General features: G+C 45.3%; 1 protein-coding gene across 4 annotated transcripts in view; it reads left to right on the top strand.

Moving 5' to 3' along the window:
- The window catches only part of LOC119970262 (tudor domain-containing protein 7-like), a 210,945-nt gene that overhangs the window by 177,029 nt on the left and 11,627 nt on the right, over positions 1-22,289 (top strand). For all 4 annotated transcript variants that reach the window (XM_038804596.1, XM_038804593.1, XM_038804594.1 and 1 more), the window contains 3 exons: positions 3,606-3,716; positions 3,808-4,304; positions 15,322-15,482. In XM_038804596.1, coding sequence (XP_038660524.1) covers positions 3,606-3,716; positions 3,808-4,304; positions 15,322-15,482 — 769 coding nt within the window. The remainder of the gene's footprint in view (positions 1-3,605; positions 3,717-3,807; positions 4,305-15,321; positions 15,483-22,289) is intronic.

Raw genomic sequence — 22,289 nt, 5'->3', positions numbered from 1 at the left:
GGCCTGTTCTGTGCTGTAATGTTCTATGTTCTATATGAGGCGCCCAGAATCATAGCCGGGTGAAGTGCCATTTTTGAAAAGTAGAGAAAAAGAGGGCTAAAGGCAGGATGCCGCCGGGGGAAGCGCTGAGGTATATGCCGCACGCTAATTGGTTACAACCGGGACTATTAACTAATATACTATGCGGCCCTTTAAAATTGTGAATTTCTGAATGTGGCCCTTGCACGGAAAAGTTTGCCCACCCCTGGGTTAGAGTAAGGGGAGGTAGTAAAAAAGCCTAAATCAGGATTAGTGTGCATCAATGTGAATGCATGGAGTGTGGTTAATAAGGTTGATGAACTACAGTTTACAAATGGAATTTTGATAGAGCTAGAACAGAGACTTGGCTCAAAGATGGGCAAGACTGGGTGTTAAATATTCCTGGGTACAAGGTGTTTAGCAGAGACAGGCAAAGAAGAAAAGGGGGTGGGAAATGGCAGTATTGATTAAAGTGGCATTCCAATACTGGGCAGAGAGGGTGTTCTGGCGAGGTCAAAAACAGAATCTCTCTGGCCAGAGGTAACGAATGAAAAAGTTGCAATAACATTGATTGATGGAGTATATAGACTACCAACTAGTTGAAGGGATGTAGAGAAACACTTACGCAAAGAAATTAAAGAGATGCAAGAATTATAGAGTAATTATAATGGGGGATTTGAATTATCCAAATATAGACTGGGATAGGAATAGTGAAAGGGATAAGAGGGGTGAGCGTTCCTGGAATGTATTCAAAATAGTTTCATGCGGCAGTATGTTTCCAGTCCAAAGCATGAGCAGGCACTGTTGGACCTGGTTCTGGGATTGAGTTGGCCCAAGTGGATCAAATATCCGTGTACGAGCATTGTATCATAAGGTTTAGGTTGGCCATGGAAATGGATGAGGAACAATCCAGAGCAGGAATGATTAATGGGGGAACCCAAATTCGATGGGATGATAATGCATCCGAGTTGAGTGAGTTAGAATCAAATGTTGGCAGAAAAGAAAAGATACTGCAGGCCAGTGCATCTCAAACTATCTGATGTGGTGTACCGGCAGTTTATTTTTTCAATGTGCCAGGGACCGGTAAGCGAAACAAGCCAATCCAGGATTACTGTCTCTTTCTATTCTGGAAACACTCCAAGTACCGGCAGACGATGGCTCGAGTACCGGCACCGGTACTCGTACCACACTTTGAGAAGCACTGCTGTAGGCAATGTCACGGTATATTTCTTTGAAAGGGAAAGGTAGGACAAATAAATCCAGAGCACCATGGATGATAAGAGAGGTAGAGGTGAAGATGAAATGGAAAAAGTTAGCATCCCAAAGATGTCGAGTAGAAAATACAATGGAGAATTAGGTTGAATATAGAAGGACCAGAGAGGAAGTGAAAAAAACTAATCAGAAAAGCTTGAAAAAATAGACTGGCAGCTCACATAAAAGGAAATCCCAAGGTCTTTTTTAAGCATATAAATAATAAAAGGGTGATAAAAGAAAGAGTAGGGCCAGTGAGGGATAATAAAGGAGATATGCATTTGGAGGTCGGAGAAATAGCAAAGGTATTAAACGAGTACTTTGCATCTGTCTTTACAAAGGAAGAAAATGCTCCTCGGGCCGCGGTGAGAGGAGGTAACTGGTACCTTAAAATAATTTGTAATTGAGCAGAAGGAAGTGTTAGATAGGCTATCCTTACTTAAAATAGATTAAAATCCCAGGTCTGGATGAGATGCATCCAAGGGTGTACTGAGGGAAGTGAGAGTGGAAATTGCAAAGAGATTGGTGATAATCCTCTAGTTTTCCTTGGACATAGAGTGGTGCCAGAGGACTGGGGAATTGTGAAATTTACTCCTTTGTTTAAAAAGGGGCGCAAGGATAAAGCCGGCATCTACAGTCCAGTTAGTTTGACTTCAGTGGTAGGGAACCTTCTTGAAACTATAGTCCAGGACAAAATCAGTAGTAACTTAGACAAGTTCAGGATTATTAAGGAAATCCAGCATGAATTTATTGAAGGAAAATCATGTTTAACTAACTGGCTGGAGTTTTTGAGCAGGTAACAGAGAAAGTTGATAAGAGCAACGCTGTTGATGTGGTGTATGTGGATTTTCAAAAGACATTTGATTACATTGCACACAACAGTCCTGTGAGCAAAATTCTAGATCATGGATAAACGAGAAAGTAGGCACTCGGATAAGAAACTGACTGAGACGCAGGAAACAGTAGTGAAAATCGGTTGTTTTTCAGATTGGAGGAATGTTTGTAGCGGAGTTCCCAGGGGTCAGTGTTGGCACCGTTGCTCTTCCTAATAATATTATTATTAGATGCAGTTCAATGCAGAATAGTGTGAGGTGATTCTTTTTGGCAGGAAACATTTGGAGAGACAGTATAAAATAAAGGGAGAAACTCTAAAGTAGGTGCCGGAACAGAGGGACCTTGATGTGTGTGTACATAAGTCATTGAAGATGACAGGGCATGTTGAGAGAGCAGTTAATAAAGCATACTGTATTTTAGGCTTCATTAATAGGAGCATTGAGTACAACAGTAAGGAGGTTATATGAACTTGTGTAAGACGCTAGTTAGGTCTCATCCGGTATCGGGGTGCCATACGTAAGGAACCGGCTTGGCTGCACAGTGGTTAGCACTGCTGCCTCACAGTACCTGGGACCTGGGTTCAATTCTGGCCTTGGGTAACTGTCTGTGTAGAATTTGCACGTTCTTCCTGTGTCTGTGTGGGTTTCCTCCAGGTGCTCTGGGTTTCTCCCAAAGTCCAAAGATGTGCTGGTTAGGTGACTTGGCCATGCTAAATTGCCACTTAGTGTCCAGAAAGGAGCACTTGGGATACTGGGTTACGGGAATAGGGTGGTGGCGTGGGTCTCGGTAGAGTGCTCTTTCAAATGTGAAGGCAATGGAAAGAGAGTACAGAGGAGATTGACGAGAATGATTCCAGGGATAAAGAACTAGCTATGAGGACAGATTGGAGAGGTTGGGACTGTTTTCCTTGGAGAAAAGGAGGCCGAGAGGAATTTCTTCTGTGAGGATCATTGGTCTTTGGAATTCTCTTCCCCGGCAAGCAGTGGAGCCTGGATCATTGGATATATTCAATACTGAGCTAGACAAATGCTTAATTAATAAGGGAGTCGAGGATTATGGAAGGGCAGGCAGAAATATGATGTTAAAGCCGTGATCAAATCAATGGTCTTTTTGATTGGCAGAGCAGACTTGATGGGCCGAATGGCCTACTCTTATTTCTTATGACCTTGTGTTCTGTAAGTATCTTGTATCTGCATGTAACCCCTCCTATCTCCCAACCCATCCCCTAATTACCTCTTCTTCTGAAAGCACTGCCTCTTGATAAGGTATAATTTCACATGCCCTAGCAACCATTTGGGTCCTCACCCGAGTGGACATTCTTCATGTGACAGTGATATTAATAAGCTGTTACATCACAGGCAGAACAGATGTGTTGATCATGTCTTCACCTGAGTTCCCAAAGACAAAGGAGTATCACTGATTAATGACTAGGGACAGAAATTGTAAATTTGTAGACATGACTGGTTATATTTTAAAATTTGATTGTGTTGTTTCTTTCTTAGGCCATAAAGTGCTGCTTGGCAGACCTGACATTTAATATTGGCATGTGGACACCGGATGCAGTACTGTGGCTTAGAGACACCGTGTTAAACTGCTCTGATTGCAGTATTAAGGTAAATGTAGGATGAATGTGTTACTGAAAGACTACCTGTGATTTTGATCTTCAAGGCTCAGTTGTAATTGTTTGATTTTTACCTTTTCTAGGTTGTGAAAGTTGATGAGACTAAAGGACTAGTTCATATTTACTTATTTACATCGAAAAATTTTCCCAATCCGGAGCGTAGCATCAATCATAAAATAACAAATGCAGACCTGTGGAAGCACAGGAAGGATGTTTACCTGAGTGTTGAACGGAGTTCTGCTACCAGTTTTCCAAGCAATAAGGGTGATGCAAATATTACATCTGAGTTTGACACAAAAAGCCCAGTCAAGGACTTTGGTATTGCACCAATCAAGATGGTTGCCCCCCACATTGTGCACAATGTGCTTCCTTCTCCATTTGTATTGCCACAGCCTGGGGAGCACATGGATGTCTTTATTTCGGTAGCTTGTCATCCAGGGCACTTTGTTTTTCAACCCTGGCAGGAACTGTACAAGTTAGAGGTTCTTATGGAAGAAATGGTCCTCTATTACAACAGTACTGAATGGCAATTTGTGCCAGTAGAAAAGAACAAAATATTTGCTGCACAACTGGATAACAAGTAAGTATTTTAGCTTAAATGTATTTACTATAAGCTAAGTAAAGTACCAGTATTAAAATAAAAATTCAGGTATGTATTTTCGGTTGCAGGTGGATGTGCCAACTTTTTTGTGGTTATTTATTAAAATCTAATTGTAATACCACCATAGTCCTACCCAGGCACACATTAGAGTTGGTTCATGTATAAGATAGTGGAAACTATAGTGCCTGCATTTATGCCTGTAAAGACAAAGGGAGTGATTTAACAAGGAAGTGTAAGTAAGGAGCTGGAGGTGTGTTGTAATATAAATGGCACCTCTGTAGAATAACCTAATAGATTTATATGCTTCATCACAAAAAAACTCATCACGGTGAAGAAGTAAAAAAAGGAAATGCTGGAAAAAATGGGTCTTGCAGAATCTATGAAGAGAGAAATACAGTTAATGGGCACGATCTCCCGGCCATGTCGCGTCCCAATGAAAGATGCCGGGTGAAACCTTGGGTCACTGTCTATGTGGAGTTTGCACTTTCTCCCCGTGTCTGCATGGGTTTCCTCCGGGTGCTCCGGTTTCCTCTCACAGTCCAAAGATGTGCAGGTTAGATGGATTGGCCTTGCTAAATTGCCCCTTAGTGTCTAAAAGGTTAGTGGGGTTACTAGGTTGTGGGGACAGGGTGGAGGCGTGGGGTTAAGTAGGGTGTTCTTTCAAAGTCCGGTGCACTGTAAATTCTATGATTCTATAATGGGTGAGACCAAGCTGTCCTCGCGTAAGTAGGCCTTAAATCTACCTAAGGCCTACTTACCCGGTATCTACCGGCCTCCCTTGGGAGGCCGCAGTTGGGTGCCATTCAGTACTGCCCCACACAAAAGGGGACCTGGCGGAACGGCACCCAGGGGGACTCCCAGGTGATCGGAGCATTATTAGTTGAGGCTACTGTCCTAAGTACACTCTGTTCTAATAAGCTCTCTATAACCTTTCCAATTTCTCCCTCTGCTTCTAGGGGAAATCGGTACTGTCTCTGTGGTCTCGGGTCAGGTCCAGTAACTTGAACTTGTCCAGTCATTCTGCCGCAGTCATGCCGGTGACTGGCAAATGCTGTCCTGTGTCTGTTCAAAACTGCCCTAACCTGTTTGTCCATGCTAAGCGTGGTCGGGTCAAAACAATAGTCGCCTACTGCGCTAATCTTGTTCGCATACTCTCCTACTGTGAGAGTTGCAGGTGCTCTGTCTGATTTTGCCATTCTCCAGACACACTGATTTACTGGATCGAACGACAGGCTGTGGGCATTCATGAAGTCAATGCCCAGTATGTGTTCTGCTGTGCGGGGCAGATTAACTAACACAACGGGGTGTCTGGTGGAGATGTTCCCTAGTTGGATTGATACAGGGGCTGTAATGTGTCCCTGCTGTGAGTGACCTGTAAATCCGCTGAGTGTAATTGAAGCTGTAGTGGGCCACGTGTCTGCCTGTGGTGTAGTGGAGGAATTAATGGTAGTGCGGGACCCTCCTGTGTCCCAAAATAATTCTATGGGCTTCCCTCTAATTTTTGCTGTGACCACCGGTCTTCCGGATCAGTCCCAGAGGGTGCCACAGACCCAAGTGGGGGAGCCCGAACACCGTCAGTCCGTTCCGTCCACATTGGTCTGTCCTGACTGCGTCTCTATACTGTGTATTGGCTTTACTTTGTTCCTGGTCAGAGTGCCTGTCTGCTGGCCTCTCTGAGATTTCTGCGGGCCGTTGCATTCCCTTGCGAAATGCCCTAACTGTCCGCAGTTGCAACATTCCTGCGACTTCTGTGGGGGGCTATTCTTTCCTTCATTTACCCATGCGGGGTTTTGGTGCGCTCTTACTGCCTGTATATCTGCTGCAGCCTGAGCTTCTTCTGGGGTCTTAACTTTAACCTTGCCTTGGACGGATTGTTCCCAAGCGTGGGACAATCTTTTCAAAACCCATTTTTCATTATGGGCCTCTTCTGAGGGGTCATAACTGCTGCAGACATTCTGTCCTGCATCTGTGGCGTGGGAGATTATGGTGCGGGTCCATTTAACCATATTATCGCGGGTTAAATGTGCGCGGTCTAAATCGCCAAAAACGGCAGTGAAATGGATCCACAGCCTTCCTGCGAAAGCTGTGGGGTGCTCTGTCCTCTTCTGCCTACATTTATTTAGGCCTTCGACGGGGTCTCCTCTGTTGTACCCTATCACGACTAAAATAGCTGTATGCATCTCTTCGAGGGTGCCTCCTCCAACGTTCTGTGGGTCGGGGAGGGCTACTACAACCGATGGGTCTAAACTAAACACTGTGAGCTTTTCCTGCTCTCGCTCATCCAGGCTGTACATGGTCGCCTGTTGCTTCACTCTTGCGAAAAATTGGTGGGGGTCTGCAGTGGGGAGGAACGGGGTGATTTTCTCACATGCGTCCCTTTGTTGTGTTACGGTTAAGGGGGTGGTGTAGGTGACCTCGGGTGCGCCTTCTGTGGTTGCCTTTCTTTGGGTGGTGACTGGGTTCATAGGTGCGGGTGCTATCTGATCTGTGGGGGGTTGGGGCGCTTTCCTTTTCTGTTGCGCTGCTGGCGCACATGTTCCCTGAACATAGCGCTGCGCGGTTTCGCTTAATTCCTGTCAATCTGGGGCATTTTCCTCATCTAACTGGGTTCCAATGTCTCTTGGAACCCATTCTGCACAGAAAGCAGAGATTGCAGCTGCGCAATCTGCTTCCTACATTTCACATGATCCACTGTGCTTTGCCTTTGCTCAGTGGTGGCAGCATGGAGTGCTCTTAAAGCTGCCTTTAGGTCAGAGCATTGCCTTTGCAGTGCCTCTACCTGCTTCTCAGAATCTTCTCTTATCAGAACTGCGCACTGCACATCCTGATAGGCTTTCTCATACTGGGTTTGGGAACTGCTCAGATGGGCTAGACAAGACTGATGTGCCCTCTTGGCATCATTCACCTCTCTATCCTTCTCTGCCAACTTCCTTCTTAATTCTATGTTTTCCTTTTCGACATCGCAAATGTCGACTTTGCTCATTCTATTCTTTTCTTCTAATTCTTTGCGGAGCGTCCGAACGACCTCCTCGGTGCCTCGCAATTGTGCCAAGCAGGACACAATTGCCATCGGCTTGCGTGCTTTTCCTAAACTCTTTTTATGAATTTGAGATAGGTTCTCCCACCAAGTATGTCCTATACTCCCGGGACCTGTCTCCTCATTCACACAAAATACACTCCAAATGGCATCCTTGAAATCCAATTGGGATTTTATCCTTTCCCTTTGAGGTACTTCCTGAGTTCCAGCTCCCATACGGGACACTGACCTACGCTGCTACTGTTGGTCGCTGCGACCACGAACTGCTCTGGGTTCATGAGGCGTTCCATTGCCTGCATGGCCATTTCCTTTTCTTTATGCTCTCTTTTAATTTGGAACGAGGGATGATAAGGCAATGCTTTAACATACGGGTACGGCTTTCGCTATGTTCCGACTTATAAAACTCCCCACAGTTTGTCGCTACAAAAATCTCTCGGTTTAACCTTACAACCCTGTTAGTTACGAATGCAAAAACACACTTCCGAATTATGATTATTGATTTGAACTCCTTGAACACTTGTGGTTTTTCCTTTTCCCAATTGGATTTCAAATTCAAATTTCTGGGTTCTCTCGGAGTGGGGGGGCCACTTCTAATCGAGTACCGTCTGGGAGTCGCCACTAAATGTCGCTCGTTCTTGGTGAGTGTGCTTGCTCTGCTCTGGTCTGCAGACTTCAGGTTGGTACGGGTTAAAAAGGGGTCAGGAGTGTCTATCTCTGGTAGCGATCGTTGTGAGACACTTACTTGCTGGCGGCTGCTGTCCCAAACCTCTCCTCCCTCTCGGTCAAGGTCTTTTCGGTAAAAGGCTGGTCCAGAGGGCTGGTCCAGAGAGGAGGGCTGGTCAAGAAGAACAAACTAAGTGTGGGACCTGTCTTTTATAGGTCCTAGGGCTTCGCGCCCTTTACCTGCTGGGAATCGATTGGGTCTCTTCCCAATCGATTTGTTTGAATCCCCCCAATACTGAGGCTGTTCCTCGGCTACTGGGCGGGCCTTCAGGTGCTTTGTTTTCGAACCCCGCTGGTGTCGAGGTGTCTGGTTTCCCATACACTGTTGCAATCACTTCTCTATTTGTGTCCATTGTCCCTGGGATCATTCCATTGCTATGTTAACTATCCCGGAGATTGCCTCATTAGTATGCGGAATGTTTGTTTCGGTGCTGTCTGCTCTCTTAACAGACAGAATACACATTGGCTTGGTGCAGCCTGCTTGTGCTGCAAACATTGTCCATTTTAACCTGCAAGCTTTGCATTCCTCCATTTTATATTTAGGGAATGGCCAACTTCGGTGGCTACAGGTGCCATTCAGTACTGCCCCACACAAAAGGGGACCTGGCGGAACGGCACCCAGGGGGACTCCCAGGTGATCGGAGGCCCGAGGGTGGCCAGGGAGAGTGTAGGGTGGACTCTTGGCCCTCCCCTTGGAACACAGGCCCTTGGCACTGCCAGGCTGGCACTGCTAAGCCGACATGAGTGCTGCCAGAGTGTCAGGGTCCGAAGGGGGCCATGGCGAGGGTGAGAGTTATGAAGGATGGGGAGGTGCAGGGAGGGGGCCTAAAGAGGGGACCCCATAACGGGATGTCCTCACTTGGGGGTGTGTGGCATAATGCCCATGTATGTGGGAGGGGGTGACCAACAAGCTCCCTTGGAGATCGGGGAACCCTTTCAAAATGGTGGCCTTATCTCAGAGTTCAGCTCCCCAATGATGAAACCAATTATGTGTGAGCTACACGGGTGAGAAATTCCCAGGGCACAAAAAAGTGACTAAGGAAGGGATTTGCCAACCACCCCGCCACATTTTTTTTTTGGGGGGGTAGGCAACCTGCCAGCGGGACTTACTGTTCCCTCCATTGTCAATAGAATTTCCGCCATCCCTCATCACTGGGAAGCACGTGCACCGGCGTGGGACCCGAATTTCCCGTCAGTGTGAACAGCTGGTAAATCCTTCCCAAGTGTCGCTAGATAGCAATGGAGAACTCGCTGGCAGAGTCAGCGGGAATTACTGGTCCTGCCATTGTCAACAGGATTTCCTGTTGACAGCATCCCTCGACGCTGGGAAGCCCGTGCGCTGCTGTGGGACCGGCATTTCCCCCGTGACGTAAACAGCTGGTAATTCCCGCCCTAAGTGTCGTTAGATAGCAGTGGACAACTCACCGGCAGAGCCAGAGTGATTTGCGTAACTAGCGCTGGATATAGGGCTTTAAACTAAATTGGGGGGGGTTAGTTGTAGGGCAAGGAGAAAGTCCAATTTAAAGGAGGAGGGAAGAGTGCAGGTTAGCAATGTGGTGGATGGTTACCAGAAAATAACGGTGAGGGACAGAACAGGTGAACGTCTGGATGCACCAAGGAATTATAAAAGAGTAGGGAAATTTAACATGGAAACAAATTTAAAAGCTTTGTATCTAAATGCATGAAGCTTTCATAACAAATTTAATGAGTTAACGGTGCAAATAGAAAATAAATGCTTGGATTTGGTGGGGATTACTGAAGCTTGGTTCCAGGGAGACCAGGTCTGGGAATTGAATATCCAAGGTTATGCAGTATTTCAGAAAGATAGGGTGAAAGGAAAAGGAGGTGGTGTAGCCCTTCTGGTGCGGAAAGGGATCAGGGCTGTAATGAGAAATGACAAAAGCACTTGAGCTCAAGATGTGGAATCAGTCTGGGTAGAAATAAGAAATAACAACGGGAAAGTCCTTGATAGGAGTAATCTATAGGTCTCCAAACAGTAGTTCTACAGTGGAGCATAGTTAAAACAGGAAATACTGGGGGCTTGTAAGACAAGTACAGCAATAATAATGGGTGATTTTAATATGCACATAGACTAGAGGAATCAAATTGGCAAGGGTAGCCTAGAGGCAGAGTTCCGTGAATGCATTAGAGATTGTTTCCTGGAACAGTATGTTGAGGAACCAACCAGTGAGGAGGTTACTCTCGATTTGATATTCTGTAATGAGGAGGGATTAATTAATGACCTCATTGTTAAGGATCCACTCTGGAGTAATGACCATAGTATGGTAGAATTCAAAATTCAGTTTGGGGGCGAGAAAATAAAGGGTCCTTTTGGGTCCAAAGCTTGACCTCCCCATCCGACACTGGCAATGTATCAAGAAAGTGCAAAGTAAGAATGATCTGTGGTACTGGCGGAGGCAGTGTACTCTGAGGAAGAGAAAGGGGGTTCAAAATGTGGATGACTGGACTACGTTGAAATGTATACCGTAGGTTGCTAACAAGATAACTCGACGGGGGGGGGAGAAGAGAGAGAGAGAGAGAGAGAATGGCTTTAACCTCCTTCCCTAAATAACCCCAACAGGGGTTTCTGGTCGGTAAGACCTGTTAAATGTCGTCCATAGAAGTATTGATGGAACTTTTTGACTCCAAATATTATGGATAGTCCCCCCTCTTCAATTCGAGAGCAAGCTTATTCAGCACTGGTCAAAGTCCTCAAGGCGTAGGTGATCGGCCTTTCTGCACCATCTTCATCTTGTGGGCCAAAACCGCCCCAATTCCATAAGGAGACACGTCGCAAGTAAGGATGGACCAAGAGACCAGATGGCTGTAAAGCTACTTTAACCAGTTCAAAGGCTTTTTTCTGATGCTCTTTCCAATACCACCTCTGGTGTTTCTTGAGGGTTCCAACATTGTGGAAAGATCAGGAATAAATCTGCCGTAGTAGTTCACCATTCCTAAAAAGCATTTCAATTCCAACATATTTTGGGGGGGCCAGTGCATCCTTAATTGCTTTGATCATCTCCTCCAGAGGGTGTAGCCCTATGACGTCTACCCTGAATCCTAAGTGTTAAATCCGCGGTAAGCAGGATGCATAGACAATAGGTAGAAATGAACAAACAAGATTTATTATGATACAAATCCAAACTCATCCACTCCCTTAAGAGTTTCTTCCCGACCTGCACCAAGGCCATGGTTTTTATGTAAGTTGGGACTCTCCTTGTTAAGTGGAAGCCCTGCCCCCTTAAAGGGGCAGTTCATATTCTGCGGCGGTCATGGGAAACCGTATGGTCCTCATCTCGGGACCTCCATTGGGATTATAACGCTAAGTATGTCACTTTCTGTGTTTGGAACGTATGTTATTCTCGTTTTAGCCTTAGTCTGGCCTTCTTGAATTTTTTTAAGACTTCTTTGAGATTTGCTAGGAGCTCCTCTGCGGACTCTCCTGTAATTAGTACATCATTGAGAGAGACTATCACCATGGGTAGGTCCTATAGTAAACTTTCCATGGTGTGCTGGAATATCACACATGGAGATGATACTCTGAACGATAACTGGTTATACTGGAATGAGCCTTTGTTTCTGTCTATGGTGACAAATTCCCTGGAAGTTTCGTGTAACTCTAATTGTTGAGTTAACTCTAAATGACTCACATCAAGTTTGGTGCAAGTTAAGTCTCCTGATAATTTAGCGTATAAATCTTGAATTCTTGTATTTTATTTTGGAAGTATTTTTATTCAGCAAATTTTCAACAATTGTACACTGGAAAACAACCCCAAACAAAAAACCCCCAAACCCTGCCACTCTCAGCAGTCAACACTAACCAGCTCCCGAATGTACATGAAGAACAAACCCCAAAATTGTTGAAACCCTCACCCTCCCCCCCCCCCCCCCCCCCCCCCCCCCCCGCGAAGCTGACCTTCACCCCAACAAGACCCACCTGCGAGCAATCAGCGAGGCAAAGGCTAAAACATCTGCCCCCGCACCTGCCTGCAGCTCCGGCCGGTCCGACACCCCCGAATATGGCCTCTAGGGCTCGGAACGTGTCATCGAGTACAGACCAAAAGTCGCATTGTTCGGCCTTTTGCTTTACACACGCCATGAATGCCGCGATCATCTTCCCTGGGGTCCTTGTCGTCAAATTGAATTTGTAATGCTGCATAACGAGGGATGTGGGTGATTATATCTCTTGACTAACTCCACAAGCTCCTCAAACATTTTGGAGTTGGAGGGGGGGGGGGGGGGGGGGGAAACTGGAGAAGTCAGGCTCATAATGAAGTTGTAAGTGGGAGCCCCGCAGACCATTAGCAGGATTACCAACTGGACCCCCCCCCCTTCCCCCCTCAACCACGATTTAATTGGCCTTGAAAAAATAAGAGAGGCATTTGAGATACAACTACCATTACTCCAGGTTAGGGTCGAAAGGTTCTGATTTGCTGAAGAGGGGCATTGTGTCACTCTCACATTGCTGAACAAGTTTGCTTTGAAGGAAAATCTTTCACACGAGGTCTGCTCTCCTGACTTCTGTAGCAGCAGGAAGACACTCCAGTTGATCCTCATTGCCAATGTAATATCCTGATGGACGGGCAACCATCAGGTGGATTAACAAATGAGTGGTTTATTAAGAAACTATATATGGAGAGTGAGATAAAAGCTAACCTGTTCCAAGACTCCAAACTTCTACCGAATAAGAAACCCGCACTCTGTCCCGGGGGTTTGTGTGCTCCAGCTCCATCGGCTGATTGGGTCACACGATCCTCTGGGAACATGCCTCCTTAAAGGAGCAGCTTACCACATCTATCTTTGCACTTTTCAAGAATTAAATATAACCGAATTACAGTCACAAAATGCTCTCCCGTTGATAGTCTTTCTCTCTCTCTCCTCCTCCTCCTCCCCCCCCCGGCATGATTTCAGGGGGGAAAAAGTCTCTTCTCTTGTAGAATCTGCTACAGACTGGCTAAAATCAAGTTCTCCTGAATGTGTTTTAGTGTTCTGCAGATTCTGTATCTTTTACATTGATTCTATCCCAGTTAATATTAATGTAGTTGAAGTTCCTTACCATTACTGCCCTATTCTTTTTGCAGTTATCCGACATATTTGCTCTTCAATCTCCCTCTGATATATATTTGATATTTGTCTATAGTATACTCTGATGTAGTGTCATTGCTTGTGTTTCTCACTTCAGCCCACATGACCTTATTTGATCCTTTTGAATATTGTCCCTCCTCTCTGCTTTGATTGCTTCTTTAACCAATATTGCAGCCCATCTTTTTTTTATTTCCGTGATTTCCTGTCTTAACACCCTGTAACCCAGGAATGTTGATCTGTCATTCATGCACTTTTGTGAGTCACGTTTCAGTAATAGCTATGATATCAGACTTCCAAGTGTCCATCTCTGAGCTTACCTATCTTATTTACTCTATATAATTGAAGCCTATACCATTAATCATTGAACAATTTATTGTCCTGCAGTACAGTCTAATTCTACATACTAAGCTTAAAAAGTATTTTCCTTCCTTCTCCCTGCTGACTTGTTTGCTCAGAGCCACTACTCGCCAGAAGCTGGAGGGGGCAAAAATCAAATAACTATAACCTTGTTCACAGAGATGTGGAGCAGATAGCTGTCAATCTTGTGATTGTAATTCTCAGTAAAATGAATGTACACAGAACTTCTTTATGGAAGCCTGAAGTTTGGTGTTAACAAAAAAGTGGAGGAAAATAAAGACTAAATACAGGGGTGAGAAAATAGAAATCAGAAAATTACCAGATTAAATCTTTATTTAATCTGTTAGCTGGTCTCAGTTGGAGCAATGGTGGAGAATAAATGTTGCATCAATGCCCCTCGGCTAGGAAAGAGGAAACTCAGATCAGGTTCATTACGCTGACAGCTACCAAGTAACCAACCCCTGGTGTGACGTGTACATATGACTGTAGGATGAAGAAAATATCAGATACGGCTGAAGGGGCTACCCATTTGCCAATATTTGTTCTCGAACCTTGTTCACAAAGAAACGAGACCTTGTAAGGTAGTCATTTCTCATGAGACATTTACTTAACATGAATAGCTACCTTCAGAAGAAGAGGGGAGAAAATTAAAAGGGAACAAGTTTAATATTTGGGAACAAGCTGGTTACCAAACACTATAAAGTTTGGTTTCATTTCATTTCTGGTGACATAGCCAATAGAAAAGTCTTTAGCAATGATAAGTTGTTATTTCTATCCAGTAGGTGGTGCAAGCTGTACTTCACAAATTAGCTCAAGCCACTCATGTTTTAGTGGTGTTGCATACTATTTATTTGTAAGTTCAAAAACTTGTTAAAGTGGCCATTTTTAAATATAATATTTCTCTTCTGTCTGTTCTCCACCCCCCACCCCCTTCCACATTCTTGAAGGGGTGGACTCATTCCTGTAGTATTATGCTTGGCTTTCCTAGGCATCATGCTCGCTTACCATTATGAAATGAAAATCGCTTATTGTCACGAGTAGGCTTCAATGAAGTTACTGTGAAAAGCCCCTAGTCGCCACATTCCGGCGCCTGTTCGGGGAGGCTGGTAAGGGAATCGAACCGTGCTGCTGGCCTGCCTTGGTCTGCTTTCAAAGCCAGCGATTTAGCCCAATGTGCTAAACAGCCGCCTTATTATTTCACGTGAACCAACAAAGTGAGTGTCCCCAGGCTTTTTGACCAGGACAGGTTTCATAGCTGAGCCCAGTCCTGCCCTCACCCAACATCCACCCAAAATTGGGGATCAGGGTATAATGCTCAGGGGCAGGAGCAGTGCAATTTTATTACCACACTCTCTGTACCCACTGCTACTATATTATGGAAATTTAAAATCACATTGCAATATTTATATTCTAGTTACTGTAATACTTAAATTAAAGCTACCAACTCTGATTCGATCTATTCCTGGAGATCTCATCCTGCAGCCAACTACCCTGCCCAGTCAAACAGCTTTTGTTCCCATCTATAATATTTTTATAACTAGTAAATGGAAGTGTTCCAAGGAAATAGAAACAATGAGATACAGATGTTTTGATGGTCCCGTATGATTTTTTTTGTCCTGGATTACATGGAACAGTGTCTGGGAGATTAAACATTAATTCCTGGAAACTCCACAAAAAAGGCAATCGCGGAGGGTTGGCAACCTTAATATACATGGAGACGTTTGAAACCATTTTTGTTTCTATAAATAACTCTATTGTATTTGTAAATTTATTGAATAACCTTTGTAATTCTAGGTGGTACCGTGTATTGGTGAAAGGAATTCTTACAAATGGTTTGGTGTCTGTGTATCAATTGGATTATGGTCGACATGAACTAGTGAGCTGCAGGAAGGTTCAGACACTGGTACAGCAATTCCGTCAGTTGCCTTTCCAAGCCATTACAGCACAATTAGCAGGTGAGTTAACCAAGGATACATCTAACAATAGTAGAATGGCTGTCATATAATACTGCAAACAAGTAGACTATTTTGGCAAGATGTAATGAGTAGTGTGCCACAGGGATCAGTGCTGGGGCTTCAACATTTTACAATTTATATAAATGACTTGGATGAAGGGACCAAAGTTATAGTTGGTAAATTTGCTGATGACACAAGTTAAGTAGGAAAGTGGACTCTGAAAAGGACACAAGGAGGCTACAAAGGGACATAGATAGGTTAAGTGAGTGGGCAAAGATCTGGCAAATGGAGTATAATGTGGGAAAATGTGAAATTCTCCATTTCAGCAGGCAGAATAAAAAAGCATATCATCGAAATGGTGAGAGATTGCAGAGCTCTGGGGTTCAGAGGGATCCAAGTGTCCTAGTGCATGAATCACGAAAGGCTTGTATGCATGTAATTAGGAAATCTAATAGAAAGTTATAATTTATTGCGAGGGGAATTGAATACAAAAGTAGGGAGGTTATGTGCGACTGTTCTACAGGGCAATGGTGAGATCACATTTGGAGTATTGTGTACAGTATCGGTCTCCTTATTAAAAGGAGGATGTAAATGCTTTGAAAACAGTTCAGAGAAGGTTTACCAGACTAATATCTGGAATGGGTGGATTGTCTTATGAGGAAAAATTGGGCTAGCTTTGTATATATTGATAACGTGCGCAAGATCCAGAGAGAATTGGAAAATGCAAATTTTGCCAGCGGGAACCTCATTTAATACATTAACATGTCATTAGCGTAGACTCACTCCGGGACATTCCATTCTTAGACTTAGAACATACAGTGTAGAAGGAGGCCATTCGGCCCATCGAGTCTGCACCGACCCATTTAAGCCCTCACTTCCACCCTATTCCCATAACCTAATAACCCCTCCTAACCTTTTTGGTCACTAAGGGCAATTTATCATGGCCAATCCACCTAACCTGCACGTCTTTGGACTGTGGGAGGAAACCGGAGCACCCGGAGGAAACCACGCAGACACGGGGAGAAAGTGCAGACTCCGCACAGACAGTGACCCAGCGGGGAATCGAACCTGGGACTCTGGTGCTGTGAAGCCACAGTGCTATCCACTTGTGCTAACGTGCTGCCCGTCATTAACCCCCCCCCCCCCCAACAACTTTATGAAAAACGTGCACACCTGGGGACCTCTCCTCCAAAGAGGATAATGGAGATGAGCACTCTGGTCAGCCTCACCTTGGTGCCAAAAAAGTTCAACTCTGGGTCGGGGGTGGCGAAGTGTATTCAGTATTGCCATCTTGGGGGGTTGGAGGGGGGGTGGGTGGTGTTGGGTCACTCACAGGCCTTGCCTTCCCTTCATGTCAGTGTGCACCTAGGTTTAGAGGAGTCTGGCAGATGGTATACAAACAGCGCGTCCTATACGTTCCTTGCTGGGCTTGTGTTGATATTCCCAGTAAGGGAGTGCTCTTCCAGCGTGAGAGCTGGAATGTAATTGGGAGGAGATGACTACAGAGCACTGGGCGCGACGGTGAGGTTCTTGGATATGGGCCCATGAGACTCCAGGCTGCAAGGGTAGAGTGGAGGACTCAAGAAAGGGGTCTTGAAGATCGCCTCAATCGGGGGAAGATGACTACTGTGAGATTTGAATCCCACCCTCAGGCAGCAGAGGACAAAGGGGATAAGCTGAATGGAAGGTCAAGCCAAGAAGGTCATAGAGATTTGACTGTCCCGGATTAGTGTCAAGGTAGAAGTTATTACAGATGGATGGATGGTTTAACCTGCAGATCTTGTGAGCTTGTGGAATGAGGGTGTCTTTTAAGGATAAGGTTGACATGCTAATTGCAATCATCACACAAATCAACTATGCCTTGCCTGGCACAAAAGGAAGCCAGTTGCCTGATCAGTTACCTGATCCTTCCTTGATGAGTCAATTGTGCTAATTAAGTCAGCACAATCGGGGACCCTGTGAGGAGAGGGAGGAGGACCTCCTCGTCAACCTGGGTCTGGCCAAACTTGTCATAAACGGGTCCAGACAGCGGGCAATCGAGGGGGTCAGCTGACCCGACTGTCTGCCCTTCTATTGTGGCTACATTCACGGCCGGTTGTCCCTGGCGAGAGAGCATTCAGTGTCCACAGGTACCATCGAGGCCTTCCTTGTCTAGTGGGTCCAGCAGGGTCTGGGGTACTTTATTAACACTTGAAATTGCATTTTGATTTGACGTTTGAAGTTTCATTTGCGATTTAGTTTTGTTTAAGGCAGTAACCGTTTAAGGTGCAGCCCCTTTTACTTGTCCTTCAGTTTTTTAAATTTAATTTAATTGTTTTCCATCAAAATAGTTGGAGCCAAGTTCTCAACCCTTTGGAAGCGTTGGGGCAAAGCAGTGCACTAACGTCTACATTAGAGAGATCACATTAATGTGAATACCAGTGCAAGTAGTGATGGTGAAATATCTCATCACTCACCCTGTTCAAGGTCATGACCGGGGTTGGGGGGGTGTCGTTTAGGTCCCTGATGGTCAGGGGTTAGGTACCACTGAGACTCTCTCGGGTGGACACACTTCATCCAATTGCATAACTTCACATTTTCCTCCATTACATTCCATCTGCCAAGTTTTTGCCCTCGCCTAACCTGTCTATATTCCTCTGTAGACTGTGTGTGTCATCCTTATCACTTGCCTTCCCACCTATTTTTGTGTCATCTGCAAACTTGAAAATAATGCATTCACTTCTCTCGTCCATGTTACTAATATATATTGTAAATAATTGCGGTCCCAGCATGGAACCCTGTAGTACTCCACTAGTTACAGGTTGTCATCCTGAAAATGCTCCTCTTATTCCAACTCTCTGTCTTCTATCAATTAGCTAATCCTCTATCCATGCTAATATACTCCCCCAACACCACGGGACTTATTGACCTTTAGCCCCATTAGTTTCCATGGTGATTATTATTGTATTTATTTCCTTCTCCCATCTTCTGCCGCTTGATTATTTACTTTTGGAATGTTATTAGTGTCTTCCACTGAAAAGACTGACGCAAGGTGTTTGTTTAACTCCTGCCATTATTATTTCCCCAGTCTCATTTTCTAAGGGGCCTATATTCCCTTTATGTGATTTGTAAGAATACTGGTACCAGCACAGTTCAGATGGAAGCCGTCCCAAGTGTACAGCCTCCACTTTCCCCAGTACTGATACCAGTGCCCCACAAACCAAAACCAACTTCTCCCACACCAGTCTTTGAGCCACGTATTCCCAAATTTCTCCAACACTGCAAACAGATAGCTCCACTCAACTCGATCAAACATCTTATCTGCATTCAACACCACAATCCCCTCCAAATCCCTTCCTTCTGCAGGAGAAAGCACTAATTCAGCAGTCACCGCACATTCAACGACAACTGCCTACCCTTAACGAACCCCATCTGACCCTCCCCAATCACCTGCGGAAGGCACTCCTCAACCTCAACGCCAAGACTTTCGCCAATATCTTGGCCTCCACATTCAACAAAGTTATGGGCCTACATCACCCACACTCCACCGGATCCTTATCCTTTTTAAGCAACAACAAAATGGATGCCTGACATATCATTTCCGGCAAGGCTCCCCAAACTATTGTGTCCTCAATCATTTCTACCAACAGCGGCGCCAACTTATCCTTAAACATTTTTAAATTCCTCAGGAAAACCACCCAACCCTGGTGCCTTGCCTGTCTGCATCTTCCTTATCGCCACCTGCACTTCTTCCACCCCCACTGACTCCTCCCATCCCACCCTCTCCTCCTCTCCTACCTCTGGGCACTTCAACCACACCAAAACCCCCCTCACATCCGATCCATTTTCTGGCGGCCAGCGTTTTCTTCACAAGCCCAACATCATCCCAATTCGGGGCATATACACTAGCACCACCAACGTCCCCTCCAATGCACCCGTTACTATCACATACTTAAACCTCCTCCGCTGCTGCCACCTTCTCCATCTTGAACCTCACCCTCTTGTCCATCAGAGTCGCCACATCTCCAGGTCTTGCTGTCAAAGTCCAAGTCCAAGCTGATCACCCAGCTGTTCCTCAGACTCATCTGGTCCTTCACCCTCAGATGGGTCTCCTGTAACAACACCACATCGGCTTTCAATTGCGGGAAAACTCTTGCTCTCTTCACCGGTGTCCCCCTGTCCTCGCATTATCCACATCACCACTCTGACCGGGGGTTTCTCACCACCCCCGTCCCTCACTTCTCCAGGCTCTACCCACTGGGCGGAATCTAGCCCTAATCATAATCACTGTCAGCCCCCTGGCTCCTTCCCCACCACCCCACTTTCCCAGAATCCCCCAACCTTTTCCTCTCAAAAGCACCTCACCCAGTATCATCCCCGTCTCCCCGCCATTCACCCCTCCCAGGCCCATCGAAACCTGTCCATACAGGATCCAACGACTGCAAAGTCTCTTTCTCCCCCCCCCCCCCCCCCATTCTCCCACACAAACTAAACCAACACCCAAATCCCCCATGTCCAAACTTTCCAAACACCAGACCCCATAATCCCACAAACCCAACACAAATAAACACACAAAATCCCAGCCAATCTCTACCAAACCCTCCATTCCCCACTACCATATCAAAAATACACTACAACCCCAAAAAGACAAGAGAAATGAGAAGGGAGATGCATTAAGAAAAAAGAACACTGTCAATATCATCAAAGTCCAAACTCATCTCTGACCCAGTCCTTCAGCCTTTACGAATGTCTCCTCCGCCGTCTCAAAATAAAAGTCCTTTGCGTTGTGAGTCACCCTCAGCTTTGTCGGGTAGATCACTCCAAACCTCACTTTGCTACTATACAACCTTCCCTTCACCCAACCAAAGACCGCCTACTCTCCAGCTCCGCCATATGATCTTAGTATATTCGAATACCAACACCTTCCCACTTCACCTCTCGATTCTGCTCCCATCTCAAGACCTTCTCCTTCACCTGGTAGCTGTGGAAGCAGACCATCCCAGCACTCAAAGATTCATGTGACTTTGGATTTGGCCGGAGCGACCGATGAACCATGTCCAACTCGCAAAGTGAGGGCTCCTCTTCCTCCTCCATCAAATTAGTGAACATTGGTGGCAGGGTAGCACAGTGGCTAGCACTATTGCTTCATAGTTCCAGGATCCTAGGTTCGATTACTTGCTTGGGTTTGTGTGGAGTCTGAACGCTCTCCCTGTGTTTGCGTAGGTTTCCTCCGGGTGCTCCAGTTTCCTCCCACGAGTTTCGAAAAACATGCTGTTAGGTAATTTGGACATTCTGAATTCTCCCTCCCGAACAGGTGCCGAAATGTGCCAACCAGGGGCTTTTCATCGTAACTTCATTGCGGTGTTAATGTAAGCCTACTTGTGACAATAAAGATTATTATTTTCTCCGCAAAGTACTCCGTCGGCCACCGACTCAAACTTCCACTTTGGCTCTCATCCCTTTATTGCTCTTCACAACCCTCTGGAGCCCCTTGCCCATCGAGGTGAACTAGTCACTGTGCTGCGACAATGCCTCCTTCATCCCCTTCAACACCTCTCCTTGCTCCTGCAGCTCCGGCAACGTCCTTTATCGGGGTGTGAGGCTCATCTACCCATCCTTGAGCGAGGTCATCATCTCTTTGCGATGCATGTCGAAATGCTTGGAGTACAGTCACTCAAACTCCCCCAACACTGCTTCAGTTAGCTTTTCTACCTGTCGAAATGCTTGGAGTACAGCCGTTCAAATTCCTCCGACACCACTTCAGTTAGCTTTTCTACCGTAATGAAAGCAGCGAACTAGCACCCGCCATCTTTCCTCCTGTTGGACTCAGCCACACTCGCCGACAGATTTCCACTCGCCCCCTTCCTCCCCTGATTCTTCTTCTGGAACTTCGACATTCCGCAACCTCCTCAGACCTTCCAACATTTAATAATTCAAAACAATCCCCCAAAAATTGGGCATAAAGGGCCAAAAAAGCAGGAGCTATCCAACGTGGAATATGTCGCCACCCGAAATATCCATGGACCATGTCCAACTCACAAAGTGACGGCTTTATTTTAAAGGCTTTAAAAATTGCTTGAAGTTCACTCCTGTTTGAAGGCCTATGAACCCTAAGATGAGATGCCTTGATCATTCCTAGATTTCATTACCTGTTTTGCCAACTGATTCATTTTTTTACTCGTTTTGATAAATTCTGTCATTTATAAGTACCACAACGGATATTTGGAAGAGACTGGTAGTGACTAGTTTAAAAATTGCATTTGCTATATTTTTCCATAACAGCTAAATTTACAGTTTTCAAATGCAAGAGCATTTTTGTTATACTGATACTTTGATGATCACATTGGTACACTGAAATTCAGGGTGCAAATAACTGGACAAAAGTCATTCTGAACTTCTGCTGGACAGGCTCAAGCTGTTAACCATAGCATTGTACAGTACAAGGGAGCACATTTGGCCTTAAGAGATGCCGGCTCTTTGAAAAATGTATCCAATTAGTCCTATTTCCATGCTCTTTCCATAGGCTTGCAATATTTCTTTTTCCAAGATGTATGAAAATCCCTTTGAAAATTGCTACTAAATCTGCTTCCACTACTTTACAGGCAAAGCCTTGTTGTTACAGCTCCTCTGCAGGGCCTCAAAGCTCACCCGCTTGTGAATTTTCCCAATTAATGTCTACATGTTGAGACTTTGCCAATATGGTGAAAGCTGGCCATGAAGCACAATGATAGACTCTCAGTGCTAAATCTCTAAAATCATTGAATAGTTTAATCACAGGAAGTCATTCAGCCAGTTGTGTCCATGCTGGCTCCCTGCAAGAGTAGTTTA

Source organism: Scyliorhinus canicula, chromosome 8 (assembly GCF_902713615.1).
Source record: "Scyliorhinus canicula chromosome 8, sScyCan1.1, whole genome shotgun sequence".
Classification (NCBI taxonomy): Eukaryota; Metazoa; Chordata; class Chondrichthyes; order Carcharhiniformes; family Scyliorhinidae; genus Scyliorhinus; species Scyliorhinus canicula.
This window is presented reverse-complemented; position numbering and strand designations above follow the sequence as displayed.